The sequence below is a fragment of the Sapajus apella genome, unplaced genomic scaffold (assembly GCF_009761245.1).
Source record: "Sapajus apella isolate SASKATOON/1434 unplaced genomic scaffold, GSC_monkey_1.0 scaffold25, whole genome shotgun sequence".
NCBI lineage: Eukaryota > Metazoa > Chordata > Mammalia > Primates > Cebidae > Sapajus > Sapajus apella.
The window spans coordinates 18,752,038-18,779,304 of record NW_022436965.1 but is presented as its reverse complement, the minus strand read 5'-3'; the positions used below and the strand labels follow the sequence as shown (position 1 = coordinate 18,779,304).

At 36.4% G+C, this 27,267-nt stretch overlaps 1 protein-coding gene across 1 annotated transcript; it reads left to right on the top strand.

Moving 5' to 3' along the window:
* The first annotated feature begins 1,323 nt into the window (after positions 1-1,323).
* LOC116560148 (dimethylaniline monooxygenase [N-oxide-forming] 3) lies at positions 1,324-25,130 on the top strand. Its single transcript, XM_032291403.1, has 9 exons — positions 1,324-1,383; positions 3,135-3,272; positions 10,411-10,599; positions 13,858-14,020; positions 14,271-14,413; positions 16,979-17,178; positions 20,286-20,641; positions 22,417-22,489; positions 23,301-25,130. Exons 2-9 carry the CDS (start codon positions 3,141-3,143, stop codon positions 23,641-23,643), a joined length of 1,599 nt encoding a protein of 532 aa, XP_032147294.1. The 5' UTR covers positions 1,324-1,383; positions 3,135-3,140; the 3' UTR covers positions 23,644-25,130.
* The last annotated feature ends 2,137 nt before the right edge of the window (positions 25,131-27,267 follow it).

Below are 27,267 nucleotides of genomic sequence, written 5' to 3'. Positions count from 1 at the left end.
GCTGAAAGGAGACAGGGCTAATAAATGTGTCTACTACAGATAAAATATATTCTAGCAAAGAACAGGCGGCCTTTTCACCTCCTAGAGAGATAAAACATCAGAGGCCAAGGAGGAATCGGGTGTGTCCCACCTGTCCTTAAATTAATAAGGCTATAGGAATAGTATTGCTTCCTAAAGTATTCACAATCTTTCTTTGCACTATTTTAATGCTATTTGTGTAGCATTAAAAACTGAAAAGGAGTTCTATGTAAAATGAGAGCAGAGAAAATCATGTCATCTGAATTGCAGCCCTAGAAAATTTCATGAACCTATGACTTGTTTTTAATTTTTTTCTACAAGTTATATTTGCTCATTTTTAACTACATGCCATCTTCTAATCCTTGTTAAAAAAAAATAGCCAGACAAAGGGTAATAGTGTAGTTATCCCCATTTTATTGAGTAAACCAAGAATTGGAAAGGTTAAGTGACTTGCCCAAAGCCACAGAGCTTTACAAGTGATTTGAAATCTCTCATACTCACACTTTAGAGATGAAAATTACTGTCTTCAAAAGACATAAAGGGTAATTCCTCAAAATTAGACATATACCAGTTTACGTTAAGTATCACCTCCCTAATGAAAGGGTTAGCTAGATAAAATGAGTGACATGTCATAATTCTAAGTGACATAGAAATATAGTCGATAGGAGAACAATTTTTTGAAATTTCACTATATGTCATGACTTAGAGTTAGGTGCAGTCTATTTTGTTTTACTGCCAACATGATTTTACCTGGTACTAATTTTACCTGGTACCTGGTACGAATAGATCAATTTATGAAATTTGACCTTTTCCCTGACAACACATTTTCTTCAGAAACAAATAAATACAAGCTTGAGAAATACAGGTCTTTGACCCCAAAATTCCAAAGGCAGAACATAAAAAGAGCAGAGAAAGTCATCCTCCCTACTGGGCTATCTCAACTAAGCAGGTAAGTTTCTACAGTATTTGGAGGGCTAATATGAGGTACCCACAAAATAGGAATAAGGAAAACAACATAAACTTTGAAATAACACATAATGAAATGGAGTAGAGAACTGCTTGGGAGAAACTTCTTGACTCTGAGGGCAAGGGTCCAAGAGTATAAACAGCAGCTTGTGTTTACTATAACCAAAAGAAAAGCAGAAACTGGGTGGCCATGGGAGACTGGCCTAGAGTCCCACCCATCACGGAGAGTTGGTGCTCACCCATTTGAGGACCAAGAAATGACTATCTCTTTAAGAGCAGCTCCTCCCATTTTCCAACAATCTTGCTAATGTGTGGGCTCACTAGAGCATTTTCTCTTTCAAACTGCCCAGGCAGTTGGGCAGGATATAGACATACAGAAGAAAAGAAGATAAAGAACGGGTAGGAAAATAAAAAAGGTGGGAGGCCGACGTGGGTGGATCATCTGAAGTCAGGAGTAGGAGACCAGCCTGGCCAACATGGTGAAACCCAGTCTCTACTAAAAATACAAAAATTAACCAGGAATGGTAATGTGTGCCTGTAATTTCAGGTACTTGGGAGGCTGAGGCAGGAGAATCACTTGAACCTGGGAGGCAGAGGTTGCAGTGAGCTGAGATGGCACCACTGCACTCCAGCCTAGACAACAAAAGCAGAACTCCATCTCAAGAAAAGGAGAAAAGACGACGGAGGGAGGGAGGGAGAGAGGCAGGGGAGAGAAAGAAAAGAAAGAGAAAGAAGGAAAGAAAAAGAGAGAGAAAAAGGAAGGGAGGGAGGAAGAAAGGGTGATACAGTAAAGGGCTGAGGATGGGATGGGTTAATGAAGGAGGAGCATGCTGTAGTTTTACATTGAATATGGCTAGAATAAGAGTGACATAATTCAGGCAGTTTGTCTGGGAATCATGGATCATGATTTTTATCATCCAAGTCTATTTCTTTGCATAGTTATGTGATTTTGTCTAAAAAGAAAAAAAAAAGTGAGAGAAGTAGTAGTAGAACCTAAAGACAGTGTCAGGAACAGAAAAAAGTTAGGAAATGTAATTTTCTTAGAGGAGAAAGGAGGTTGAAGGTAGTGGGAAAAGATTATTTTTAGGTAAGAACTTGACTTTTTTTTTCACTGAGATAAGATCTTACTCTGTCACCTAGGCTAGAGTGCAGTGGCACAACCATAGCTCACCACAGCCTCAAACTTTTGGGCATAAGCGATACTCCTGCCTAAACAGGAATATATAGCCCCAGAGTAGTTGGGACTACTGGTGGGGAGAACTCCTAAATTCAAGTGATCCTCCTGCCTTAGCCTCCTGAATAGCTGGGACTACCGGCACACTGAAATACAGACATCTTCAGATCTTGTTCCTCATTATCTGTATCAAAATAGAAAGAAGGTACAGAATGTATATGTTTGTAAACAAATATACATACATATATATTTGTTTCTTCATTCCCATATACATGCATATGTATATGGGTGGGTGGGTGGGTGGATGTGTCTACATGTGTTTTAGTTGTGAATCTTCTTTTATTTATTCTGCTTACTCATTTTTGTAGACAGTAAATTACAAAGTCCAAAAGCAAAAAGGATAAATATGTATGCTATGTCATCAGTCTCTTAATTTTGGAAAGCTGATGACTAAAAACAAAGTGCTTATTTTCTTCAGAAGAAAACTTTCTCTTTAGAAATTAGAGATAAATGAAAATGCAGTTAGATTACTAAAGGAATTTGTTTGTTTTCTAGAGATAAGTTCTTACTCTGTCACCCTGGCTGGAGTGCAGTGGTACAATCATGGCTCACTGTAGCCTGGAACTCCTAAACTCAAGGGATCCTCCTGCTTTAGCCTCCTGAGTAGCTGGAACTACAGGCATGTGCCACGCACCAGCTGACTTTTTTTTTTTTTTTTTTTTTTTTTTTTTTTTTTTGTAGAGACAGGCTGTTACTCTGTTGTCCAGGTTGGTTTCAAACTCCTGGGCTCAAGTGATCCTCCCATTTCAGCCTCCCAAAATGCTGGGATTACAGGCATGAAGTATCATACTCAGCCAGTGTTTCTTAAAAAGTAAAGTTTTATTAAGCCAAAGAGTGAAATCAAAATAAATAGATAAATAGGTAATAATGTTTCAGTAATGTTATTGCTGGAATTGTTCTCTAGGCCTTTGCACAGGTGACCATGGGGAAGAAAGTGGCCATCATTGGAGCTGGCGTGAGTGGCTTGGCCTCCATCAGATGCTGTCTGGAGGAAGGGCTGGAGCCCACCTGCTTTGAGAAGAGCAATGACATTGGGGGCCTGTGGAAATTTTCAGTGAGTAGCATGTTGTTGTAATAAACAGGGAAATAGGTTGGGAAGTGTATAAGAACACACTGCGTGCACACAGGTTTCTAAACCTGCTACCATGGCAATTATCATATCTGTTAGAATTGGAATCCACTAAGTACAGTGTCAAGAACAGGTTGGAAAGTGACCTACTTGCAAGTCAAGAAGTAAATTAGATAATGGGCTTTGAAATTCTCTGTTACAACTATGCAACAATCCTGCATGATCAGCACATGTATCCATGTACCCCAGAACCTAAAGTGCAATGAAAAATATACATTAAAAAAAATAATAAAATAAATAAAAACCAACAATTCAAAAGAAAAAAAAAAAAAAGAAATTCTCTGGTACAGAATTCTCCCTTGGTAGATCATTAGTAAGAGCCACTTGGACAAAAAGTTCATGGTAAGTATTAGTTAGGTTTATGTAATTACAATTAAATGATTTACTCATTTAAAACACAATCACTTCACATTTTTTTTTCAGATTTAGGGGGTACAAGTGCAGTTTTATTACATGGATATAATGTGTAGCAGTGAAATCTAGACTTTTTGTGTTCCTATCACCCAAATAATGTACACTGTACCCATTAAATAATTTCTCATAACTCAATCCCCTCCCACTCTCCCACCATTTCAAGTCTCCAGTGTCTATTATTCCCACACTGCATGTCAATGTATATACATGATACAGCTCCCAATCATAAGGGAGAGAACAAGTGGTATTTGACTTTCTGTTTCTGAGTTATTTCACTTAAGATAATGGCCTCCATTTCCATCCATGTTGCTGCAGCAGACATAATTTCATTCTGTATTATGGCTGGGTAGTATTCCATGGTGTGTGCATATAAACATATGTGTCTCTGTGTGTGTGTGTGTGTATACGTATGTATGTATATACCATATTTTCTTTATTCGATCATCCTTGTTGGACAAGGTTAATTTCATTTCTTTGCTATTGTGAATACTGCTGTGATAAACATATGGATGTAGGAATCTTTTTTACATAACAACTTCTTTTCCTTTGGGTAGATATCTAGCAGCGGCATTGTTGGGTCAAATGGTAGTTCTGTTTTTAATTATTTGAGAAATCTCCATACTGTCTTCTATAGTTAACTATAGTTAACATTCCCACCAACAGTGTTCCTTTTTCTCCACAGGCTCACCAACATGTGTTATTATTTGAATTTTTTTTTTTTTTTTTTTTGAGATGCAGTCTCAATCTCTCTCCCAGGCTGGAGTGCAGTGGCACCATCTCAGTTCACTGCAACCTCTGCCTCCTGGGTTGAAACAGTTCTCCTATGTCAGCCTCCTGAGTAGCTGGAATTACACATGTGCACCACCACACCCAGCTAATTTTTGCATGTTTAGTAGAGATGGGGTTTCGTCATGTTGGCCAGGCTGGTCTCAAACTCCTGACCTCAAATGATCCTCTGGCTTTGGCCTCACAAAGTGTTGGGATTATAGGCATGAGCCACCATGCCCAGGCTTTTTGACTTTTTAATAACAGCCATTCTGATGGGTGTTTACTGTGGTTTTAATTTGCATTTTTCTGGTGATTCATAATGTTAAACATTTTCCCATATTTTTATTGGCCATTGGTATGTCTTTTAAAAAATGCTTATTTATGTACCTTTCTCACTTTTTAATAGTGTTATCTGTGTTTTTTTTAAGATTGGTTTGCTTGACTTCCTTGTAAATTCTGGATATTTGTTCTTTGTTGGATGCATAGTTTGCAAATATTTTCTCCCATTCGGAAGACAGTCTTTTCACTCTGTTATTTTTTTTCCTGTGAAAAAGCTTTTTAGATTGTCTATTTTTGTTTTTATTACATTTGCTTTTGAGGCCTTAGTCATAAATTCTTAGTCATAACCTAAGTAAAAGAGTTTTACCTCTTTTTTTTTTTTTTTTTTTTTTTAGAATTTTTATAGTTTCAAGTCTAACATTTAAATCTTTAACCTATCTTGAGTTAATTTGTTTATGGTGAGAGATAGATACTTTTATTTTGCATATGGCTATCTAATTTTCCAAGCACAATTTACAGAATAGGGTGTGCTTTCTCCAGTGTATGTTGTTGTCAACTTTCCCAAAGATCAGTTAGTTGGCTGTAGGTATGAGGCTTTTCTTCTGAGTTCTCTAATCTGTTACACAGATCTATGTGTCTATTTTTATATTAGTACCATGCTGTTTTAGTTACTATAGCCTTGAAATATAATTTGAAGTCAGGTAAAGTGATGCCTCCAGCTTTGTTCTTTTTGCTTAGAATTGGTTAGGTTATTTGGGAGATATATAGATATATATATATATATATATATATATATATTTAGAATTGTTCTAATTCTGTAAAAAATTACATTTTGTTAGGAATTGCATTAAGTCTGTTGGGTGTATGGTTATTTTAATGATATTGATCCTTCCAATCCATGAGTATGACAAGTTTTGCCATTTGTTTTTGTCAGCTACAATTTCTTTTATTCACGTTTTGTGGTTTTCCCTATAGAGATCTTTCACCTCTTTGGTTAAATGGGTTTCTAGATAAGTTTTTTATTGTTGTTGGCTTTTCCCATCCATTTGGTGAGGTTACTAAAGTGATTGGGACCATGGATTTTAAAGTTTCAGGCGCTGACTTTGGTCTTGTGAAACTACATAATTGAGAATTACTTTGAAGTTGTTCAATGCCCCTTTGTCCCTGTGCATTTATAATAAGAATTCTATTAGCAGATATGCACGTATCACTCATTAAATCACTTCATGTGTTGCCAAACAACAGCAGGAATGGGGCTTCCCTATGTGCTCCATTCAATCAGTAAGGTCCTCTAGTCTTATTGTCTAAGTCTTATTTTTCTTCTTCTGATAAACATATTAATATATATGCAAATTTAAGAAGATCAATAACCCTTTTAAGCCACTATCTCCTCCTCAAATGCAAAATCAGTATATTATTTACCTCAATGAAAAGGTTGTGAGTGTTGAATGAAATAATGTAACAGCTCTTTAAATATTATAAAGACATGAGATATCATTCTTACTAATACAGATACTTTGCAGATGGCAAAAAAAACTCTTGAAACCACCCAGCACCTTACACAGTGTTATGGAGCCTACTACATGTTACTGGAATATGTTGACAGGGCTTCAGATTAACACATTGATGATTCTTAGGACTGTTTGGTTGTTATTATTTTTGTTTCTTTGTTGTCAAGCAAACTTAGAGCTATTTTATCAAGCATTGTCTGTATGACATATTACTTTTTCTATTTAATTACATCTGTATAATAATCCTGTAAGCTAGGTATTTTTTTTCCTTTTACAAATGAATTTGAACCTTAAAAAGAAAAGAAAAAAAATACACAGCTGATAATGGTGGAGAAAGGATCCCAATTCAAGCCTTTCTCTCCATCCTATTCTTAACCCCTTTGTAAATTGCTGGTTGCCATTTCACCAAGTGGCCTATTGGGCTGGCCACATCTTATATGTAGTGATCTTAACCAAAGCCTTATACTCAAACTTACTTTGCAAGATGTTGCTGAAGATAGAACACACTGCTGATATGGCTATTGAGAGGAACACAGCCAAAGACAGCTAATCTGCCTTTCTTACTGCTCGAGGAAGACTTTAAAATAAAACTGAACTGCAACATGTACTACCCTTCAAGAATAAGAAAAGATAGCTCAGAGGGTAGAGACTCAGGCCCTGAAGGCAGAGGATTGAGCCACAGAGGATTATTTACCAGCCCTCAAGCCTAATGGAATTTGTCTTGCTGGATTTCAAAATTGCTCAGGATTAGTGATTACTTTCTTTCCTTTTTCCTCCCTGGTAAATGGGAATGTCTATAAGGGTTGCCCATGCTTGTCCCTCTACTATATTTTGAAAGAAGATAACTTGTTTTCTAGTTTCACTGATTCAGAGATAGGAATTTTGCCTCATCCTGGTCCATACCGAGAGTCACATTCATACCGGATTTAGATAATTTAGATAATGACGAGGTTTGGGACTTCTGAATTGAAAATATATAAATGTGAGTTGAAACTTGATTTCATGCTGCTATGGGTTGTGACTTGGAGGATGTTGGGATTGGGTTAATGTATTTTGCAGATGGGATAGATGTGAATTTTTGGGAACCAGAGGTTGCTCTGTAATAGGCTGAACAATTGAACAATGCCCCACCTCAAAGATATTGCATATTCCTGGAACCTGAAAATGTTATCTTACTTATAAGAGAAAAGGGTATTTGCAAATATAATTAAGTTAAAAATCTCAAGATGGACATATTTTTCTGTATTATGTGGGTGAGCCTCTTATGCTATAATGAATGCATCCTTAAAAGAGAGAGGCAGAGGGAGATTTAACACAAAGAGGCAGAAGAGAGAAGGCGATATGATGATCTCAACAGAAAGAAATTTGAAGATGCTATACTCTATCTTTGAAGATGGTCAAAGGAGCCATGAGTAAAGGCATACAAGTGGGCTCTTGCCACTGAAAAAAAATAAGGAATACCAGCATCCACCAGAAGTCAAAAGAGACAAGAAATAGATTCTCTCCTGGAGCCTCTGAAAATGAACATGGTTCTGTCACACCTTGTTTTCAGCCCACTGATAGTGATTTCTGACTGCTGACTTCTACAACTGTGAATCAATCCTATTATTTTAAGCCATCAAGTTTGTGGTAATTTATTACAGCAGCCACAAGAAACTAATACCTTTAGTTTTTTAGTATTTTCTAATTATTATACTACTATGAGGGGGCTTACAGATTGCAAATGATGGAGTAAACATCCGTGTTTCTCAGATTACTAGAAGTCTGCAGTAATAGGCCTAGTATTCACATTATGAGATTGTTGTAAGATTGTGTTAATTTTGTATTTGCATTACCTTTGGTTTCTAACATCAGCATTTTACATTATCTTACGTCTTTTTAAATTTCAGAGAGATCCAAACATTAGCTAAAACTTAGTTAACACTAAGGGTACATACCATTGAAACTTCTGGAGCTGTTTTCTACAGCACTCTCCTATGCCCTTATAGTCCTGACTTCCAACCTTGATCTAGAGCCACAATGATGTATTTCCCTCACTTTAGTTGGTCACAGAAGGAGGTCACTTCACCCAGATCTGCAGCCTTATCACAGGTCACATTCACAATTAGGCCATGGATCTGGGTAAAATGTTCTCCTTTTTCAAGAGCTTCCCAAACAATAAATCAGTAAATTGTATAAATTTTTGCATGAAGTTTTATGAATAGAGGTTTTTTTTCTGGGCATATCACCCTTTTTTAACTTCCTCTGTTTTTCTAGACTATATATCAATTTTTTTTCTTTAATGTTTCTTCTCTTTTTATGCTGATTATCATCTCTTTAAACTTACCCAACTCAGAAAGCTACAAATTCTCTCACCTCCCCATCCCACACGCACATAGCAGGGTGAACAAACCATGTGAGTGGCAGAAAACTCATGTCCTATATCAAGAACACACTGCTTTCTGAAGTAAATATGGCAACTAATCTGCCAATTAATTATTTGTCAATAATGAAGCTGCAGCCACATCAGCTTTTGACATGATTGTAATATTTCAATATTAAACTAAAAATTCATGTTCTGGGTACCATGACAGCTTTGAATTAGATGAGCTCTAATTAGAAATGTCTAGTGCTCAGTACTTTCCACCAGAACTAGCAACTATACATAGAGACCTACAGTCTGATCTTTGATCATGAAACTTCAGATTAAAGTACCTTGGTGCTTTAACAGAGCTAAACCAAGGCTCCACCTCTTCCTAATCATGCTCCTACCAATACTTTTAATGTAATGCCTTTTATTTATTCAACAGCTTGCTTTGCAGAGCTCACAGCTGTAACAAATGTGTCCTATAGTAAGCTCTTCCACAGTAACTGTAGCTTGTTGGTCATTAATTTCTATTTGTTGAACTCTACGTTGTGACTGCCAAACTTAACTGCACCTTAGAATTACCTGAAGAGCTTTTAAAACTTGTCAATTAAATCAAATTCTCTGAGAGTGGGACCTCTCAGTGTTTTTTTAAAGCTCCCCAGTTTATTTCAGTGTGTGGCTAAGGTAAAGAACTACAACACAATGTCCTAATCTTCTCATTGTTGATCATTCTTTCTTCAATGTTCTTTTTCTTTATTCATCTTCACTTAACATTTTTTCTAAGGCTCTATTAGTATAGTTCTATAGTTTCTTTGAGTTAAAGCAAATTCAGATATTTTTACATCGCTGAAAGCTAAAACTCTGTTATTTACATAAGTACTCGAAAGGCATGTGATGTCCATAAATTCTGTGTTAGATTCAAAATAGTTAAGCTTATTTTATACATTGTAGAAATTCTAAGGTTAATTTTTTAAATATTAAGTTTTAAAATGCTTACATTTACAAATTTGATCAATAGTTGCAACCTCCTATTACTTTTTGCTTTTATAAATTGACCATTAGATGCTTGTGCTTATGATCTGACACATTGAAATTATGCAAGGTTGAATTTTGAAAATTCTCCATCACTATATTTAATGGTTCAAGGAAATTAAATGATTCTAGTTACATATGCCTCAAAGACATAATGAAATTTAAAATTTGTTTCCCTCGGAAAAGACTGATATCTTTTCTTAAAAGATATTAAGAAAGGTATTCTTCCATGTCTGAAATTCCCTTAATAAGTTTCCATGATTAGCATCAATTGTTTAAGTGAACTTAATTTATGTGTGTCTTACTGAATTTTCTGTGGATAAAGGATGACTCAAATAAGTATACAGTTGGCTATCTGTTTTTGCAAGTTCTGCATCCACAGATTCAACCAACCATTGATAAACAATATTCAAAAAAATATTTAAAACTATTTAAAAACAATATACTACAACAGCTATTCATTTAGCATTTACATTTTATTAGGTATTATAAGTAACCTAGAGATTATTTAAAGTATATGTATATAGGTTATATAAAAATACTACATTATTTTATATAATAGATTTGAGCAATCGCAGATTTGGGTAACCACAGAGGTCCTGGAACCCTACATAGATACCAAGGGATGACTGTAATTACTTGGAACTAGCTCTGACCATGATCAGTATACTCATTTACCAATTCTCTTCCATTTGACACTGTACATTCACAGGACCATGCAGAGGAGGGCAGGGCTAGCATTTACAAATCAGTCTTTACCAACTCTTCCAAAGAGATGATGTGTTTCCCAGACTTTCCATATCCTGATGACTTCCCCAACTTCATGCACAACAGCAAGATCCAGGAATATATCATTGCATTTGCCAAAGAAAAGAACCTCCTAAAGTACATACAATTTAAGGTAAGATGTTATTGACAAATTAGCTTTTGTCATAATGCTGAGGAAGTATATGTCTACTACTGGATTCTCATTTGTTCCTTTCAGTATCCCTTTCTAATTTGTCAGTGTTTTTAACTGTGACCTCTCTAACTCTAGGTTTAGAGAATTACCTTCTTCTCAAGAATACATGGAAAATTCACAAAATTTGACCATATACAATTCTTAGACCAAATCACCCCTAATTCAGAAATCAGTACTAAAGAAATAAATGCAAAATACCCATGAATTTGGAAATTAAAAACTCTTTTTTCCCCCAAATAACATATAGGTCAAAGAAGATTTCAATGGGATTTTAAAAACATCTATAACTGAATGTTAATTTAGTCTATGTAACAATACTTGTGGAAAACATAGGAAGCTCTATTTTCATGAAAATTATAAATGCAAATGTTTATATTAGAAACAAAAGTTTAAAAAATAAGGTAAAAAAGTTTAAAAAATTAGTAAAAGAAAACCAGAATAAACTCAAAGAACATAGAATGAAGGGGATATAAAATTTATAAAATATAAAATTAAGCATATGTACAAAATCGAAAGTTATCTGAAAACACTAATAAAATAAACAATAGTGGCCAAGTGCAATGGTCCATGCTTATAATCCCAGCACTTTGGGAGGACAAGGCAGGCAGATTGCTTGAGTACAGGAGTTGGAAACTAGCCAAGGTGACATAGAGAAACCTCATCTCTACAAAAAATACAAAAATTAGCTGGATGTGGTGGCACATGCCTATGTTCCCTACTCAGGAGGTTGAGGTGGGAGGATTGCTTGAGCTCAGGAGGTAGATGTTTCAGTGAGCTGAGATCACACCACTGCAATCCAGCCTGCATCAAAAGCAGACAAGATAACATGAAATGGGAAAATTACAGGCCAATATCCTTCATGAAAATCAATGCAAAAATCCTTCAAAAATGAATCCAATAGAGTATTAAAAGAGATTTACTGCCTTGATTGAGCTGAGTTTGGCCTAGGTATGCAAGGGTATTTTAATACTAAGTAATAGAAATATATGTTTTGCTACAAAAACCTGTTAGAGGCAGAAAACCATGTTTGTTTAACAAATTCAGAATTTAAAATTCAGTTAAATTAACCAAAATTTAACACCTACTTGTGCTTGAAAGAAAAAAAAGGAAAACTCTCACCAAACTTAGAGGGGAATTATCCTGAGCCAGCAAAACATACACAAACATTATTATTATTATTATTATTATTATTATTATTATTTTGAGACAGAGTCTCAGTCTGTTGCCCAGGCTGGTATGCAGTGCTGTGTTCTCAGCTCACTGCAACCTCTGTTTCCCAGGTTCAAGCAATTCTCCTGCCTCAGCCTCCCAAGTAGCTGGGACTACAGGTGTGTGCCACCACGCCCAGCTAATTTTTGTATTTTTAGTAGAGATGGGGTTTCACCAAGTTGGTCAGGATGGACTTGATCTCTTGACCTCTTGATCTACCCACCTTGGCCTCCCCAGCTGGGATTACAGATGTGAGCCACTGCTCCCAGCCACACAATCATTATCTTAAATCTGCACTGTTCAATATAGTAGCCACTAGCCACAAAACTGAGATGTGCTGTAAGTATAAAATATGTACTGAATTTTCAAGTCTTACTATGAGAAAAAGAATGTAAAATACCTTAATAAATTTTATTTTAATTACATTTTGAAATGCTAACATATCAGATAGATTGAGTTAAATAACACATTTTTTTCACTTTTTAATGTGACTATTAGAAATGTTTTGATTGCATATGTTGCTCATATTATATTGGTATCGGTCAGTGCTGTGCTAAACAATGAAAAGTTAGAAGCATTAACTTTAAAGTTCCAGAACAAGATAAGAATTCCTAAATACTATTTTTTTAATAATCTTAAGAAATTTAAGAAACAGTGCAATAAGAAAAATAAAAGGAATGACAACTCAAAGTCAAACACAGTTATTGAAGATGATATGATTGTCTATGTAGTTAATCCAACAGAATATATAAATTATTAGAATAGCAATACAAAAAAATTAGGCAAGGTGGTGGTATATAAGATCAATATGTAAAAATAAATTGCATTTCTGTAAACCAGCAGAAGGCAGAAACCATACCCAAAAAAAAATTGCCATTTACAATAACAAAACTAATTTACTGAATAGTCCCAGAGTTAGTCTAAATGAATGATGTATTGGGTCTTATGGGTTCATAAGTGCTTACTTTATTTCATAACCAACAAAAATGTTACATATATGAGTCTGTGTGTGTGTGTGTGTGTGTGTGTGTATTCTCCAATATGTATGAAATAGTACATAATAAAGTTTTCCAGAATAATTAATACCAAATAGAGAGTCTTTTTCCAATATAATCAGAAGAATTGAAAGATTTTTTTAAAACAGGGAGCATACCAATAGGCATCCATTTAGCTCTGAACAAATATTTGTTGATAACCTAGTCAAAGCTACTCAATATATAATCCAAATGACATCAACATCACCTAGGAGTTTGTTAGAAATTTGAAGAATTTTAATTTTAACAGATTTAATAATGTATCCCATATGTTCTAGTTCAGTACCTCAAAGATAGAGTATATCAGTACAAATAGGTAGATACCATTTAGCATTTTGATTTATTCTGAGGGAATTTTAAATTGGCCAGTACATCAAAGATAGATGTATCTTTGATGTACTGGCCAATTTAAAATATAGATATGTATCTTTGATGTCGTCCCAGAGTTATTCTAAACAAATGATGTATTAGGTCTTATGGGTTCATAAGTGCTAATTTTATATTTCATAACAAAAATGTTACATATATATGATTGTGTGTGTATATTCTCCAATATGTGTGAAATAGTACGTAATAAAGTTCAGTACATCAAAGACAGATGTACTGAACTGGAACATATGGGAATGTGATTCAGAACATTACTGGTCATCAGATTTTCTAGTACACATGATGTACACCTCTTGTAAACTGTAATTGAATTCACTGCCATATCTTCAAGGGGTGTCACTCTTGTACTCCAGAAAATACTGATCATGCACAATAAATCATGCATGGACTAATATACAGATACCACTTAGCATTTTGACCTATTCTGAGGGAATTTTATATTTGTAATATGTACCTTAATAATGAGTTAAATATTTTTCCTAACCCACTTCTCTTTTTTTCCATACTGTTTCTGCCAAATCCATTTGCTAGCATAGAAAAGAAGGGTTTCCTTCTGTATTTCTCTTAGACATTTGTATCCAACGTAAATAAACGTCCTGATTTTGCAATGACTGGCCAATGGGATGTTACCACTGAAAGGGATGGGCAAAAAGAATCGACTGTCTTTGATGCTGTGATGGTTTGTTCCGGACATCATGTATACCCCAACCTACCAAAAGAGTCCTTTCCAGGTAAGGCCAAAATGTAAGCTTCTGTCTACATATCTGACAAAAATGAACATCTCGATAATGCCTTCTTTTTCTAAAAGTATAAGCAGATTAAATTAAAATATACTTCTGTTATATCGAATACACTTGGAGTGTTAAAAAAGCACATTATTGTGACTGCATCTACTCACAAGGTCCCTTCTGTTAAAGTCTTTTTTTTTTTTTTTTTAAATGGAAATGAAACTGAGTCATATGTTTCTTACTTTTCTCTCAGGACTGGAACACTTTAAAGGCAAATGCTTCCACAGCAGGGACTACAAAGAACCAGGTGTATTCAAAGGAAAGCGTGTTTTGGTGGTTGGCCTGGGGAATTCGGGCTGTGATATTGCCACAGAACTCAGCCACACAGCAGAACAGGTACTACACCTGAGTACTCAGGGGCTCTCTTATAAGAGACAGAAGAGTTATTATCATTTGAAAGGTGTGATATGAAATGTAGGGGAGTTAGGGAAGGGTATCTGATGTAAAGACTAAGAGGAATTTCACATATCTGAACTTCCCCAAGTAACAAGTGAGGTTTTAAATCGTTTGATAGACAAAGGCAGAACATCAGCAAGGAGTGATACTGTCATTCAACAATCTTCTTCTTCAAGACATTTGGTGCCTAATGTGTCTGATCAATTTCTTTAAAACTAGCACAGATTTAGGGTTAAGGCTATGACTCTGCAACTCGGGCAAGTCCTTCAGTCCCTCTGAGTCAGGTTTCTCAATGGTAAAACAGATAAAAAATAGAACCTGCTTGTTATAAAGGTAAAGCTTTTGAATGAGATTTAAGCAATATAGAGTGGCTCATTTATTCATTCATTTATGCATGCATGCATACATTTATTCCATGACTACTTACTGAGAGCCTACTATGTGCCCAGCACTGACTTGGGTGCTGAAGAAAGTGGTAAACATAACCGGCATGATTCCTGCTCTGGAACAAGAGCTGCCGCTAGAATAAAGGATAAACAAGTGATTCAGGCACTAAATGCTGTGATTACAGAACTGGATGCTTCACAAAGGAGGTAGAACTGAACCAGTCCCTGAACAATGAATATAAACCATGTGACTGAAGAGGTGACAGAGGCTGTTCTTAGAATTGGAAATGGAAATGCTGTGAGCAAAGGCATGAAGACAAGAAAATGAGCACTGCATATTTGACTATCATAGATTATAGGTTCATGTTGCCTGAATGGGGGTTCTTAATGCTAACAATCTGTATGATGCATTATGGTACTCAAATACTTTCATGTAAATGAGCTCCTCTGCTTGTGGGAAGAAGGTAGTTTTACTACAGAAAGGACAAATAAGGACCAGAAATGTCAATTGCCTTCTTGAAAGTCATCGAGAAAATTAGCGTTTGAGCCATGAAGTGCTACGGAACTGAAGGCCAAAGCTTCTGAAACCAGGGAACAGTAGTTTTAGGATTGAGTTACAGGAAAGAAAGATTGGGATTAGATTTATTGCATATTTCAAGGACTTGAGTGACAGGATAAAAAAAATTAGATTTCTCCATAAATAAAGGTAAATCACTATTTCAGCTTCCTGGGTTTAGGAATTTTATGATAAATTCATAGTTTTAAGAGATTTGTATTTGCATATGTGATTATTTGTAAATGTGATAAACTAGAGGGAAGATCAATTTCAGAGGCTCTGCATTTAATTAATTGATCCCTTGGTCTTTTTTTTTTTTTTTTGAGATAGAATCTCACTCTGCTGCCCAGGCTGGAGTGCAATGGCATGATCTCGGCTCACTGCAACCTCCGTCTCCCGGGTTCAAGCGATTCTCTTGCCTCAGCCTCCCAGTTAGCTGGGATTACAGGTGCCTGCCACCATGCCCAGCTAATTTTTGTATTTTTAGTAGAGACGAGGTTTCACCATATTGGCCAGGCTTGTCTAGAACTCTGACCTCAGATGATTCTCCTGCCTTGGCCTCGCAAAGTGCTAGGATTACAGGCATGATCCACTGTGCCTGGCCTCCTTTAGTCTCTTATTTGTCTAGTTCCTCTTATAACAAATGCCTTAAAGTGATACGGTATATAAAAATTGGTTTTAAAAAAGAGAAACAGAGAAAGCCTAAAAACTACATGATTAGAGATTAGCATAACAGAAGGGGAAGGAAAGTAAAGTGACATTTACTGAGCACATACTGTCTGCCAAGTGACATTAGCCATGTAACATAGTTTATCACATCGAATTAACCCTTACACCAATTTGATGAAGAAAATTCTGATTCTCTTCATTTAGGGGTGAGGGAACAAGATTAGGGAAGGTAAAGGAATTTTTTTCAAATCACATCATTAATAAATAGGAGAGCCGATGTTTGGGCGTATGGTTTTCTGATTGCAAATTTCTCACCTTTTTTCCAGCTAGTAGCCAGCATTTTGTTTTAAAATGCCTATTTTGAGATCATAACTGCTTATTTGTAGACAGCAATAAACACTAGGAAAAATATGACTAGAATTCAGTTATTAGTCACCTATATCAGAGATTTGATTAAAATATGAAAATTTGTCTACAGCAGCATGACAGGGTGGCTGGCCCTAAGATGTACATGCAAAGTTCAGAAGTTTCTTTGGGAACACTCTCAGGATCAATACTTCTGCAGGAAGGGAAGGAAGCTTCCATTTCCCTTACTTTGAAGCTGGGATGGTCCTTTGGCATTGCCCCAATTGGAGGTGAGGGACTGGGCCTTTATACATCCCTACTGACCAGTCACTAGATGGAGTAAACTCAGAAAGAGTACAAGTCATTGGGCAAGGTCCCTCTCTTCAGCCAAAACAATTGTCAAAGAGTACTGACAGCTGAGAGATGCCTTCTAACACCTCTTTCTGGAGCTGGGGTAACAGATCCTTTCCTTGAGAGGGATCTGGGGAGCTCATCAGAATATCCAGTGGAAACGGTCTTTACTTTCATGGTTGAACTGGTGTTTTTAAGGTCATCATCAGCTCCAGAAGTGGCTCCTGGGTGATGAGTCGGGTCTGGGACAATGGTTATCCTTGGGACATGGTGCTTGTCACTCGATTTGGAACCTTCCTCAAGAACAATTTACCGACAGTCATCTCTGACTGGTTGTACATGAAGGAGATGAATGCAAGATTCAAGCATGAAAACTATGGCTTGATGCCTTTAAATGGGTAATGCAGAGTTAAATGTGGTATGTCTCCTGACCTTCGGTTCAGTGTCAACAACCCTTAAAGTGCTGTAACCCCAAAACAAATCAAAGTATTAGCAATCACATCTCATATATCAGAAGATAAAGAACTGCAAAAATTAAGAGTGATTTCCTATTTTGCAATCCTCCTTATTTACACAGCTGGAAAATTATAAAATGCCTCAGGAATTAGTTCTGGGAGTAATAATAATCAAAGTTAACCTGTTGTAAGCATTTTATACATGTCAGAGTTTTAGCAAGACTCTGCTAAGGCTCTGACACATATTATTTCACTTTATCCTTATAACAATGGTGAAGATAGCTCTATTAGTATCTCCATTTTAGAGAAGATATAACTGATTTCAGTGTAGCTAATAACTTTACCAAGGGCCTACAGCCAGGAAGTAGAAACAGCATTCCAAACAAACCCAGATCTGCTGATTCCAGAGCCTCTCACTCTTAACCACTTGCTCTACTGCCTTTCACTCAATGGCAAAGTTAAGCGCAGCAGGAGAACTTTTCCTGTCCTACCTTTCCCTTTTCATTTCATTACCCACCCCTTAATGGACCCCTTTCACTAAACACATACATACCAATTGCTTGCATCTTCAGTCTCCTTCCCATCTTCTCCTATAACATCCTCCAAGCCAGTAATATAACAAGAAATGACTTTGACACGGGGTGAAAAACTCAAGTTACAAGCTGTTTATATCAAAGTGAATTCATTAATTTGACAAACATTTATTACACATTTATTATATGCCAGGTCCTGTGTTTAGCCCTGTGGATATAGCAGCAAACGAAACAGGCAAAAATCCTTGTCCTCATGGAACCTACATTCTAAGTGGTAGGAAACAGACAATAAACAATAGCAGAAGCTCATATGGTGATGTGTGCTGTAGAGAAGAAAACAAAGCAGGCAAGGGTAATGGCAAGTGCTGTCAGGACAATTTCCGGGGTATGTCTCAGGGAGAAGGAGACGTTTAAGAAAACCTCTGAAGGAGTTGAGGGAATGAGCCATCAGGATCTGTGGGGAAGAGTATTTCAGACTGAGGACACAGTCAAAGCATTGTCTCTTCATGGGCAGGGCTGGCATGACCAACAAACAACAATGGCTTCTCTTTCTGGAGAAAAGGGAATGAAGGGAGAGCGCCAGGGGATAAAACCAGAGACATAAAAATTGTCAGATAGTGTGGGCCTTGTAGATCATTGTAAGAACTCTGGCTTTTACGCTGAAAGCAATGGGAAACTGTAGCAGGTATCTGAGCAAATGAATGACAAGACCTAAGTTAGCATTGCAGAGATTGTTCCAGCTGCTGTGGTCATCATTCACTGTAAGGGTAGGGCAAGGAAGGAAGCGAAATGACCAGTTAAAAAGCTACTGTCAAAAATCTGAATCAGAGGGGATGTTGGTCTGGACCAGGATTGTTAGCAGTGAGTGATTAGAATTGAACAGATTTCTGGATAGCTTGAAGGTAGACCCAAACAGGATTTTCTGTGGACTGGACAAAAGACAAGAGAGCAAGGAAGGAGTAAGAATATCTTTAAGACATTTGAAAAAGGATGACGCTGACATTTACTAAGACGTGAAAAACTACAGGAGGAACAGAAGTTTAGTTTTAGATATATTAAACTTGGAATGTCTATTAGACATTCAGGTAGAAGGATGTTGAGCAGCAGTGGGAAATACAAGACAGAAGAGATGCTCAAACCATAAGTTAAAATTTTGGAGTCATGAGAAAATAGTAGTACCTGGAGAAATGGAACTAGATGACATCTCTTGAAGAATGTGTGTAAATGGAGGAAACTAAAGGACTGAGGGCTGAGTCCTGAGGTATGCCATTGTCCAGAAGTCAGGAAGAGATGTCTGTGGGAGACAGAGAAAGAATAGCCAGTAAGGTAGGAAAGGAATTGCGAGAGAGTGATGATCTGGAAACAAAATGAACACGGTGTTTCAAGAACGAGGAAACCATCAGCTGTGTTAAACACTAAGTCAAATAAAGGGGAACGTGAGAGTGGACCATTGGATCTGGTAGCCTGATTCTGATGGCCCTGACGAGAGTAGTTTCAGTGTGGTGGTGGACGTGAAAACCTGACAGCCACAGGTTTAAAATAAATGGCAGGTAATAAGTGCAAGTGAGTCAAGCCTTTTTCCAAGTAAGATTCCAACCAATCTCATTGTCCAGTTCAGTTTGTTCTCCAGTGGAATCTGCCTGTAGCACTCTCTCAGAGCTCCCACAACCATACAAGAACAACACTCTTTCCTTTAGCTTTATTCACATTCATCCATGGGTTCAGACTTATCTTCTCCCACTACAAATATTACTGAATAAAAAGTAGTCAAAAAAAAAGTAGTTTCCAGACTCACAGTGGCCAAAGCCTCAAACTGGCACCCTCCCCCTGGCCTTATTTAAATTCCTGGGTGCTCCCTCCCTCACCTGACTGGTTCCTCTGTCTGCAAAGGGTTCATACTTCATCCCTCAAGAGGCTACCTGCAGCTTTCATACCTTTGACTTTCCTCCTCCTATTAGATCTTTACCACATTATGATGACTACCTTGGAGTATACTGAATTGAGAATAGCAGTTAATGTTTTCGAGCACTATGCATATGCTAGAGACTGTGCAGAATTCTTTATATCACTCAGGGAACTTCTGAGGTAGTACAAATGTTACTCACGTTCCAAATGAGAAATATGAGACACCAAGAATTTAAAAAATCTAATCTTATCAAAGTTCCCATGGAATAAGTAGTAACTAAAAAAATGTAAACACCAAGGTACCCTCACTTCAGAGTTTTTCTTGAAATAGGCTTTAACAGGGAACTGGGTATAAGTGTTTATTCTGGGATTTGGAAAGAGTTCCATGGAAGAGAAGGATCACAGAAAAGAGAGATGGGGCTAGCAAATGGCAACTTCTCTTACTTCCCAATGCTGACTCCCATCAGTTTTGTTCTTCAACCATATTAGAGACACTCTGACTCAGAAAAAAAAAAAATCTTGGGTCATTTTTTCCTTCCCAATTTGTATATAGACCAATAAAACAAGAAGGAAATATTATACTTCTAATAATTGTCTCTGTTTTCCATACAGAGCCCTGAGGAAAGAGCCTGTATTTAATGATGATCTTCCAGCTCGCATTCTCTGTGGCACTGTGTCCATAAAGCCTAATGTGAAGGAATTCACAGAGACCTCAGCCATTTTTGAGGATGGAACCATATTTGAAGGCATTGACTGTGTAATCTTTGCAACAGGATATAGTTTTTCCTACCCCTTCCTTGATGAGTCTATCATCAAAAGCAGAAACAATGAGATTGTTTTATTTAAAGGCGTCTTTCCTCCTCTACTTGAAAAGTCAACCATAGCAGTGATTGGCTTTGTCCAGTCCCTTGGGGCTGCCATTCCCACGGCTGACATCCAGGCCCGCTGGGCAGCACAAGTAATAAAGGGTAAGTCAATAAAGAGACTCATGCATTGGGAAGATGAATGCCAGTGAGCATAACCTTGGATCTTTGTGAAAACAATAATCTGAATTACAAGGTCCCCTTCAGTTTCGAGAATTTATACTTACATATTCTTTGATGCTATATTTTGGAAGTAATTTAAAGTATACCAGTTTGGAATTATCTTACAATAGTACAAGATATTATTAGAGGAGGTATTTTGTGACTTATAACTTCTTACAGCTGATAATTATCTAAGATCATTCATTAGACTTGAGACCACCAGGGCTTGCATGCATTTAAGACTGAGTGAATGACAACTTTATAAAATTGTGACTGCAAAACTCAGTAGAATTACATTGCTTGAAGACTTCATAAGAAAACATGTTTATAAGCCAATATTCAGCCAACTTCAAAAAACCACAGTTATGGAAAATATGATTGCTAGAAGGCAATGGCTTTTCTACTACTATTTTTTTCTTCCCTGACATGTGTTAAATAAGAGCAAATAGTGGATCAATAGAGGCAGAAAGTACTAACTGTGGCAGATGATCAGTCTGTAATATATGAGAATACTGAGGAAACAACAAACTTGATTGGGGTCGGGCAAGAAAGGTTGGCAGCATCCCCCAGCAGCAGGCTGAAATACGGTTGTGGGAAGATACAGATCATATGACCAAGTAGCCAGGAAGATAATGGCATGAAATTTCACTCAGGGTTCTACTTAAGAGTTCAGACCCAGAGAGGCTGGCATTAAAGGAAGGGTGGGACCCTAACTCTCTATGAGGACAAGAGTTGTTAAGTTGGGCTCTGAAGAAAGGAAACAAGGCAATTTATGGGGAAAATTGATGTACAAGGCACAGGCTCTCTTAAGGGAAATGAGAGACAAGGAATACAACCTAGGTTTGGGAAACCAGAGTACTAACACAAGAGGGGCTAGTTACAAGCAACCCAATGGCCATAGTTGGTGGGATAATGAACAGTCTCTATCTTTTCAGTCTCTTCCCCTCAAAAGAACAAGTTCTAAGACCTGGGATCAGGTCATGTATACAGAAGTGTTCAAGTGACCCTCCCTGTCAGAAGTGTAGAAATGGGAAATTAAGCAAGTCATTGTAGGTCTTGAGCAATCATATCTGGGCTGAGTTTTATTCTCTTTCAAGTTGATCCCAGGATTGCTAAATAATCATCCTAAATTTCAAGTACTTCTGAACACAAAAGCATGTTTTGGTCTAGGTTTCAGAGAACTCTGCAAACTTATGTAAACCTGAGATCCTGGGTCAGCCCCTAGTCAGATCTATGTCTCTGTTATGTCCTTGGTGACTTGTCCATATCCTCAGTCACATTCAAGGACTATTGGCTTTCCATAGAAAGACTTAGGCCTTCACCAAACTCTATATCTTATCTTCTGGAAATTCCATTTTCTGGCAAAGCAGGATTAATTTCTATGAAATTTTTTCTTCTTAAATCTTGAAAAGTAATGCTAATTCACCTCTGTTTGGCCATAATTTTAAAGATAACATTCTTAAATTATGACTGAGAGATTAGAATATATCTATGACACAGACTTTAAACATATTATAACCAGTTTAAGAGCAAAGCTATTTTGGTAATTTTTAACTATTATGACAAATGAGTTCTGAGAAGACTAGAACTGAATTTGATGTCTGCCTGAAAATAATCACCAATTAATGTGATTCATAACTTATTATTAAAAAGGGAAAATTGCAGGCTGGTTTTATGCCAGACTCATTTAACTATCACCATGTCTTTTTCTTTTTCAGGAACTTGTACTTTGCCTTCTAGGGAAGACATGGTGAATGACATTAAAGAGAAAATGGACAAAAAGCTCAAATGGTAAGAGTACCTATTGTAATAGGAGTGTAGGATTTCCATAGAAAAGTCAGATTTTGTGAATGCTTGGAAGTGTTTTAATCTTAAATGATCCTGAATGAAGTCATTAGAATGACAGCTACAAGCTATATTCATCCATTCAACAAATATTAAAGACCTACGTTGCTCCTGACATTGTATAAGTTCTTTTTAGTGCAAGACACAGAGTGAACAGTAGGATTGAGAATCTACATTATACAGTTTTAGACCTCCATGCTTCCTGTAATATATCATAGAAAGAAAACCCAGAAAGGATTTGAAATCAGAGGAGTTTGGGAACACATGGATGTGAATTTCCATTCTCTAGCCCATAAATCCTTTAAGTCGTAGATGATAGTTCAAAGGTATATCTCTAATGAAAATGACTCAGATAAATGAGAACAAATCTGGAGAACTGGGCTTCATTTCTAGTTGTCACTAATTCGCTCAGTGCCATGAACTATTATAGAAGCATAATTTGAGCAAGAGACGATCTATCCAGTTATAAATAAGGATAAAAAAATGTCTTCCTCAGCTGCCTTGCAGTGTTGGGGCATTTCCAAATGAAACCAATATGAAAGTTCTTTTTAAAAATACAAAGTACAGGATAAACAAGTGATAGTCTCCTTACTTACACAAGAAATTGATGCCGTACGTCAATGCAGTGTGGGAAAAATTTTTTAAAGAGAGAGATTGATGTTAATTCTCACTGATAAAAGGTTGTGAGCCATTTTCTTGGTGTTGCTTCTATATAGAATTTGGGTATCCACAGTGGTGTTTTCTTTCCCAACTCTAGGTTTGGCAAAAGCGACACCATATGCACAGATTACATTGAATATATGGATGAACTCACCTCCTTCATTGGGGCAAAGCCCAATATCCCATGGCTGTTTCTCACAGATCCCAAGCTGGCCACAGAAGTTTATTTTGGCCCTTGTAGTCCCTACCAGTTTAGGCTGGTGGGCCCAGGGAAGTGGCCAGGAGCCAGAAATGCCATCCTAACCCAGTGGGACCGGTCACTGAAACCCATGCAGACACGAGTTGTCAGGAGTCTTCAGAAGCCTTGCTTCTTTTTCCATTGGCTGAAGCTCTTTGCAATTCCTATTCTGTTAATTGCTGTTTTCCTTGTGTTGACCTAATCACCATTTTTTCTAGGACTTCTGAAAGTTACTGACAATACCCAGACAGGGGCTTTGCTATTTAAAAATTAAAATTTTCACACCACCTACTTTCCTATTCTGCATCTTTTGCCAGTATTCTGTAGACATTAGTCAGTAACACAGTGTTATTTCTAGGCTTTGAAATAGCCACTTTTAAGACTCATGTAATGATTTAAAGAGAGCACTAATCATTTCTGCTTAGGTTCCACTAATACTTCAAAATTAGAACTATGTTTTTTATGTCTAATTTAAATCATTTCCTGAAACATTTTGACATGATTCCTTTTTCCCTTTAAACGATGTTTGAAAGATGTATTTTAAATCTAAACAAAGAGCAAATTAAGCAGAATAATTATAATACGATATTCTCCAGCTACTTCTATAAGCCATTTGGAGGGTCAAGGAGGAGTTTGGCTATTATATTATTTTTTGTTTGTTTTGTGCAACATGTTCCAGGTAAGACCTCCTCTTCCCTGGCCAAAAAATATAGCATAAAGACCTGATCTATATTGAAAGTTAACACAAAGAAATTTACTTTATATTCTCAATAAGGAAACAAACCTTCCAACTTGGAGTGGCAAAAGAATAACAGTAACAATGAGTATAGTACCAAATACACCTTTTAGTTAAATCTTTTAAAAAATTAAATATTCAGCCAAAACTGTGACAAAAATCTAAAACTTCTAAAGACTTATAGTATTATATTCTACCCCAATACATTAAACTTCTGAGGTACCAGAATAAATCTAAAATAGTATTTTATAATGTATTACATTTTATAATTAAAATTTTCATAATTATGATTTTTAAATTTTGACATTATAGAGCAGATAAAATCATCTATCAGAATCATCAGTCATCAAAAGGCTCCACCAGTTATTATACTACATATTTCTTATAATACCTTCACTTCCAACTTAGGTCAGTGGAGCAAATATATGGGTATATGTGACTATATATCCTTCTTAAAGGTCCACCAGTCCCATTCTTGTGATAATCCATTAATTCATTAATCCATAAATGATGTTTCCATTTATTTAGGCAGAGCCCTCATAACCCAATCACCTCTTAAAGGCCTCACCTTTCAATACTATTACATTGGGGATTAGTTTTCAACATGAGATCTGGAGGAAAAAAACAAACCACTGCATCATACGGAAAAGGATATTAGAAATTGGATTATAGCAATTTAATCTTCAATTTATTTTTTGTACTGACATTTGTAACATGAAGTTAAAAATTTGTATGAGCTGTGTTCAATTTTTAGTTACTTGATTCCATTTAGGGTACAGGTTTTCAAGAAAAGCTTTGCTTCATTTGGAATATTTGGGAGTATTTCACATCTGGTAAGGAGATGTTAAAAGCAGAATGGTATCTTTCTACCATAAACAACTAGGAATAGGACAATATTTTAAATTGTATACAACATTTATGATAAATCTGAGCTTCAAAGATAAAAATATAAAGAAAGTAGCAATAGGAAAGAAGAAAGCATTAGGTACAAATGTGATCTTCCTTTCTTCTCTATCTATATCCGCCATATGTGTGTATATGAGTATATATATATAGACGTACATCATATTGAAAGGAAATCACTGTGATGACAAGACATTTGCACTCCCACGGTGATTGCAGTACTCTTCACAATGGCGAAGATATGGAATCAAGCTAAGTGTTCATCAACAGATAAATGGATACACCACATTTTCTTTACCCATGTACAAAGAAATGATAAATAGTTGAGGTAATGGATATGCTCGTTACCCTGATTTGATCGCTATTCATGATATACATACATTAAAATATCGCACTGTACGCCATAAATTGTAAAATTTTGTGTCCATTCAAAATAATAAAAGCAATAAAAAGATATTATAGGTCAGTGGTTCTCAACACAAAACAACTTGGTGCAATGCTCTCTTTTAATAGATAGAATTTTGTAACAGTTTATCTACAGTTCTGAAGTAAAATTAATACACAAATTTGTTAAATGTGTGCATGTGTTTCACTGTAGTCCCAACTGTAATGTATAGAATCTTTTAGAGCTGTGCAACTGTAAGGACAAATGTCCTCACTTCTGTCTCCCTCCACAGTCTCCACCTAGGTCAAAGCCACCATTAACTCTTACCCACTATTCTATGAGCCTCCTACTTGATTCCATTCTTGCATCTTAACATTCAATTTTGTGTGCGGCAGCAAGAGTAAGCTTTCTCAAATACAAATAAGATCTTGTCACCCTTCTTGCTATATCACATAAGGACACAGCAAAAGGATAGCAGTGTGTAAATGAAGAAAAAAGCCTTCACCCAACACTGCTGGCAGCTGATCTCAGACTTCCAGCCTCCAAAAACATTGAGAAATAAATGTTTGTTGTTAAGCCATGCTATTTCTTATATTTTGTTATGGCAGCCCAAACTGACTAAGACATAAGAATATTATTTACTTTGAAGCTATTTTAGGGATAATAGTCAATTCGTGGAAAGAAGTTCATGTTACAGAACTATGAGGCTAATCTACTTGCTGCATGAAGTCTACATGGTTGCCTGGTTAACTATTTTCACCATTTTATACAGGTGGAATTACCTTGTATTCGTAGGACAGGACATTCTTCTCCAAGTGCTCTCATATTTACCTTACACCCTCTTTTCATGAATAGCAGTAAACTTACCAGAACATTCTCTACACCCATATTACAGATGAAGAAATTTATACACAAAGGGCAGTGGTAGAGCAAGGAAACTTACAATTCCTTGCATGCTTCTGGCTAATCTTAAGACAAGAGGGAAGCACCTATAATCCAGAAACTCAGCTGTCTATTGACAGTTCTCTTGGGTTAAGATAATAATATTTAACAAAAGAAGTTCTGTCCACCATCTTATAATTCTGAGATGGTACCTATACTCCTCAAACCTTTTCCTACAGAGATTTATACCTGCTGTATTTAAAACTTCTCTTCATAGGCTTGGTTAACAGATTTAACTATGGATAAAGCCCTGAAAATAGAGAGTGCTCTAAGTTGGAAACATAAGTTGGTTAGGATAATTGCCCATCTCTGATTGCCAAAAGGATTAAGTTGTAATACTAGTCTCCACATGAAAATGTATACCCTCTTGTTTGTTGTGTAACTGTGTAGTTATCCAACAAGCAGAAATTTCAATCCTCTCTGTGTTAAGTTTGTGACACAGGTCTGCAGAAAGTCATTTCCTGATATTAGGAAAAACTGTGGAGGCAATTAGGTTTACTGTGAAGTTACCAGCTTCTCCTTTCTGCCTTTGTGCCCCGTAGAATATTTTCATGTCACTCAAATAGCCACTGCCTTCACATTTCTTCTGCTTTCATACTAATCTCATTAAAGGATCTGTAGTTTGCTCCCACTAAGAATGTTTTCCCACTAAGAAAACAGCTGAAGATGTCACCTTTCTTGAAGTGAGTAGATTTCAACATGTCATATAAGTGATTACTACTCTAATTATTGATGTATGAGAATCTAGTACCTCAACTGTAGGCCAGTGTGAAAAGGAACAAAGTCCAAAATCATGCATATCACAGGCTTATGTAACTTACTTGACCATGATAGAAAGAAAGGTGGCAAGTGGTCAAAAT

Bases quoted from the DNA above. Each gene is read 5' to 3' on its own strand.
- LOC116560148 (XM_032291403.1), top strand. From the start codon at position 3,141: ATGGGGAAGAAAGTGGCCATCATTGGAGCTGGCGTGAGTGGCTTGGCC. The intron at 14,021-14,270 runs GTAAGGCCAAAA...CTTTTCTCTCAG, and splicing joins ACCAAAAGAGTCCTTTCCAG to GACTGGAACACTTTAAAGGC. The intron at 22,490-23,300 runs GTAAGAGTACCT...TCCCAACTCTAG, and splicing joins ATGGACAAAAAGCTCAAATG to GTTTGGCAAAAGCGACACCA.